Source organism: Eimeria mitis, genomic scaffold (genome assembly GCF_000499745.2).
Source record: "Eimeria mitis Houghton genomic scaffold, Emh_scaff573, whole genome shotgun sequence".
Lineage (NCBI taxonomy): Eukaryota > Apicomplexa > Conoidasida > Eucoccidiorida > Eimeriidae > Eimeria > Eimeria mitis.
Window position 1 is genome coordinate 1,110 of NW_013573980.1, and position 296 is coordinate 1,405.

The 296-nt window shown below is 54.1% G+C and overlaps 1 protein-coding gene across 1 annotated transcript in view; it reads right to left on the reverse strand.

Moving 5' to 3' along the window:
- EMH_0016590 (uncharacterized protein) overlaps positions 1-296 on the reverse strand; it is a gene marked incomplete at both ends in the record, with an annotated part of 4,243 nt that overhangs the window by 485 nt on the left and 3,462 nt on the right. Inside the window, one exon of the mRNA XM_013500676.1 lies at positions 71-294. Coding sequence (XP_013356130.1) covers positions 71-294 — 224 coding nt within the window. The remainder of the gene's footprint in view (positions 1-70; positions 295-296) is intronic.

Genomic DNA, 296 nt, shown 5'->3' on the forward strand with positions numbered 1-296 from the left:
ACCGCAGCTTATGATGATATATAGCAGCAACGGTGTGTCTTTTTCTATTGTTCTGTGTATGTGCATGTACACTTCTGCTGTTGCTGCTGCTGCTGCAGCTGCTGCTGCTCTACTGTCGCTGCTACTGCTGCTGCTGCTGCTACTGCTGCTGCTACTGCTGCTGCTACTGCTACTACTACTACTGCTGCTGCTTCTGCTACTGCTACTGCTGCTGCTACTGCTGCTGCTGCTGCTGCTGCTGCTGCTGCTGCAGCAGGAGAGTTTACCTCCGCAGTTGTCTGGGTCTAGGGCCCCAG